General features: G+C 68.1%; 1 protein-coding gene across 1 annotated transcript in view; it reads right to left on the bottom strand.

The window, feature by feature from the left end:
- Positions 1-245: 245 nt before the first annotated feature.
- HK3 (hexokinase 3) overlaps positions 246-3410 on the bottom strand; it is a 15587-nt gene continuing 12422 nt past the window's right edge. Inside the window, 8 exon segments of the mRNA XM_019506049.1 lie at positions 246-773; positions 853-1086; positions 1202-1357; positions 1467-1650; positions 2280-2379; positions 2585-2680; positions 2853-2972; positions 3181-3359. Of these exon segments, the coding sequence (XP_019361594.1) occupies positions 614-773; positions 853-1086; positions 1202-1357; positions 1467-1650; positions 2280-2379; positions 2585-2680; positions 2853-2972; positions 3181-3359 (1229 nt within the window). The 3' untranslated portion in view covers positions 246-613.

Raw genomic sequence — 3410 nt, 5'->3', positions numbered from 1 at the left:
CAGCTGAAGATCTGCTACTCCCAGGAATGTTCTGGAGGTCAGGGTAGGAACTATGGGGAACGAGGAGGTTTCAAGCCCTGAGAAAGTGGCTATAGGCCTGGGGCCTGTGGGGCGCGGGGTGGGGTGAGCAGGGACCCGGGTGGCTCAGCCCGGCCGGGGCCGGTGTGTGCCGCAGCGTGGTGCGTCGTGCGTGCGGTGCCGTGCGTGCTGTGTCCGTGTGGCCTGGGCGCCGCGGGCCCCAGCCGTGTCGTGTAAAGACCGTTTTTTAATTCTGTATTCAAGTGCATTCAAGTATTTACACTTGGCCTTATGTACATAGCGCTGCAGGGAGGGGCAGGGGCGGGCTGGGGCGCTGCCGGACAGGACTGTAAATAAATTGGATATATATTGCTATCTCGGCGTGCCAGCCTTGCCTGGGTCCCTTGGGGGGGAGATGGAGCTGCACTGCCCCACAGAAGCGCCCGGCGCTGGCAGGGACCGGGTCCTGGAGCCTCTCTCAGCAGGAGGCTTTGAATTTATTGGTGGCCCATGGGGGGGCGTCCCAGAGCCTTCCACGCGCCCACTGTCTCGCTGCCCAGTCCTGGCGGCCGGGCCCACACCGGGTGCCCGGGGGCTACTGGCCAGTTGCTGGTGCTGTGCGGCTCTGGGCAATGCGACAGGCGACAGCAGCGACGAGCGCGGCGCCCTTCCCGGACCCGTCTTCCGACTGCAGGAAGGTGACGGTGCAGTGCGGTGCCAGCTCCTTCACCGTCTGCTGCACGTGCTGCGAGAAGCTGCGGGGGAGACAGGGGTGAGCCCCTGCCGAGGGGTGCAGCCCCCTCCCCAACCCGCTCTGCCTCCAGCCCCACTCACTGGGGGTGCAGCTTGTAGAGGGTCCCGTCCACTCCCACGGTCACGGCCAGCTGGGCCAGGCCACGGTTGTCCCGGATCTTCTCCGCCACGGCGGCCAGGGCGGCTCCACAGAGCTGGCCGGCACGCAGGGACACGACCTGGCACACCTTCCGCACCAGCAGCGCGTCCTCCACGCTCGCCGCCAGCCCCAAGTTCTGCAGCACGGCGCTCGCCTGCCGCAGGGCCAGCCCGTCACTGGGGAGGACCCGGGGCCTGGTTAGCACGGTTGCAGCGTCCCACCCCCAGGCCGTGGCCACCACGGCCCTGGGCTGGCAGCAGGAGGCCAGAGCCCACCCCAGCACGCACCGACCTCTCAATGGTGGACAGGAACTTGGTGGGGAAGATGCCCGGGGTCTGCAGCGCTGGGCACGGCCGGCCCTGGAAGAGCAGCTCCTTCTCCACGAGCTCCACCAGCACCATCCGCACGATCTCGCCCAAGTACATGCCACTGATCAGCTTCTCAAACCTGCCGGCGGGGGTGGTACCCGGCATCAGGGCAGTCACAGGGGCTGGCCAGAGCCCCTCGCCCTGGCTCCCAGCCCCGCTCCCCCAGCCGCCAGCCCTGCCTCACTCACCGTTGCTGCCCAGGGTTGAGAGACGCCCGGTCCACTTGGCCATCAAAGCGCGTGAAGAACTCGTCCAGGCAGCCGTTGTCGCCGAACGCCCCCCACTCCATGTTGATGCACATGCGGCCCTCGGCCCCCGGCACCGCCTCCACGTTGCGCAGCTCCTCCATGTAGCAGGCGTTGGTCCCTGTGCCTGGGGGGCACCACGGGGTCAGGCGCCTGCCCAGCCACCGGCCCCTGGTGTGGGCCAGCCAGGTCGAGAGTGCAAGCGGGGGAGCGGGAGGGAACCCAGGTCTCCCACGGCTGGGCGATCCCGGCTGGGGGGTGGAGGGGACCGAGCCCAGCAGCTGGATGGGGCTGCAACGGCTTGGCTATGGCGGGGTCGGGATCCGTGCGGGCGGGGGCTCCAGACAGGCAGTGTGCTGGGGGGGCAGAGGGGGCTGCGTGCAGCTGGTGGCGGAGCGGAGCAGAGGGCCCTGCTGACTTCGCTGGAGGCCGGGCAGGAATTTTTCCCTTCCCGGTGCTGTGTCTCGGGGGTGGGTTTCTTTGCCTCCTTCAATAGCACCAGGTGCTGCTGCAGCCCAGGCTGGGGTGGGCTCTGGGCTCTGCCAATGCCCCTGCTGGCACCCCCGCAGGGCCCAGGCTGGAGGGTCTTGTCCCTGCACTCAGGCTGGGGCAGGAGGGGATTTGACCCCCGTGGTGCAGCGGGGACGACTCCAGCCCAGGCCACGGCAGCTCCTGCGCGAGGGGTTGGGCTGGACCGGACAAGCCAGACCGTGGGCCGGACCATGCTGCAGCCCCCTCCCCAGCCCTGCTCCTTACCCACGATGAGGCCGACCTCGCAGTTGGGGTCATCGTAGCCACACGACATCATGGTTCCCACGGTGTCATTCACTATGGCAACCACATCCAGATCAAATTGCTGGGAAGAAAGCGCCGGGTTACTAGGCAACGCAATTCCCCATCACCACAGCAACCGTCGCCAGGCCCACCGACATCTCCCGGGAAATCGCTTCGTCCTCCAGGGAACCTGGCGGGGGCCCAGCCCAGCACCCACCTCTTCCCAGCGGATGTGGGCACAGCGCCAACCCTCGCCCAGCCCCCCGGGACAGCGCCCGGCCCCGTACGTTTTTGCGCCGCACGGCCTCTCGCAGCAGCTCCACCACGTCCTTGCCCTCGCAGCCCGAGGCCGTGAAGCCTTTTGTCCAGTTCAGCAGGATGCCCTGGGGGCGGGGGGGGGTCATTAGGTTGCAGAGTTAACAGCACGGTGGCTCTGCTGCGGCTCTGGCTAACGGCAGGCCCAGGTGGGCACCACAGTGGCACCAGGGCAGGGGGGTCACACCAGGCACGGCCCCCCACACCCCCACCCAGGAGAGCGTCTGGGCAGCCCCACACCTGGTCCAGGCTCTTTTGCTGGCAGGGGAAGGAGAAGGTGAAGCCGAGGGGCAGGGTCCGGCCCTGCAGACCCTGCTTGGTCTGGAAGTCCATGATGCACTCCACGATGTGGTCAAAGAGCTGTGGGAAGCAGGGTAGGAGCTGAGGGGCAGACATGCTCCAGCCCCCATGCAGCCCCCCCAGTCTGTGCAGGGCCCCTCCAAGCTACACAGTGTCCCTCACTCCCTGCCCTTCTTGGCACATGCAGGCACTGAGCTGGGGCTGGGGCTGGGGCTGGCGCTGCCCTGGCAAGGGGTCCCAGGGCCAGCAGGCGGGCACGTGCCAGTACCTGGGAGCCGGGGCCCTGGGCCACCTTGGGCGGGATGGAGTAGATCTCGCTGACCATGCAGATGCCGCCGGCCTCCCTGCTGCGCAGCTGCACCAGCAGCACCCGGAAGTTGGTGCCGCCCAGGTCCAGCGCCAGGAAGTCGCCGCGCTCTGCAAGGGTCATGGGTCAGCACAGGGCGGGGGCTTTGCGCCCCCTCCCAGCCCGAGCCGCCCCACCAGCCCCCACCCACA

This window comes from Gavialis gangeticus, unplaced genomic scaffold, assembly GCF_001723915.1.
Source record: "Gavialis gangeticus isolate Ggan-Ray unplaced genomic scaffold, GavGan_comp1, whole genome shotgun sequence".
NCBI classification, from domain to species: Eukaryota; Metazoa; Chordata; order Crocodylia; family Gavialidae; genus Gavialis; species Gavialis gangeticus.
This window is presented reverse-complemented; position numbering and strand designations above follow the sequence as displayed.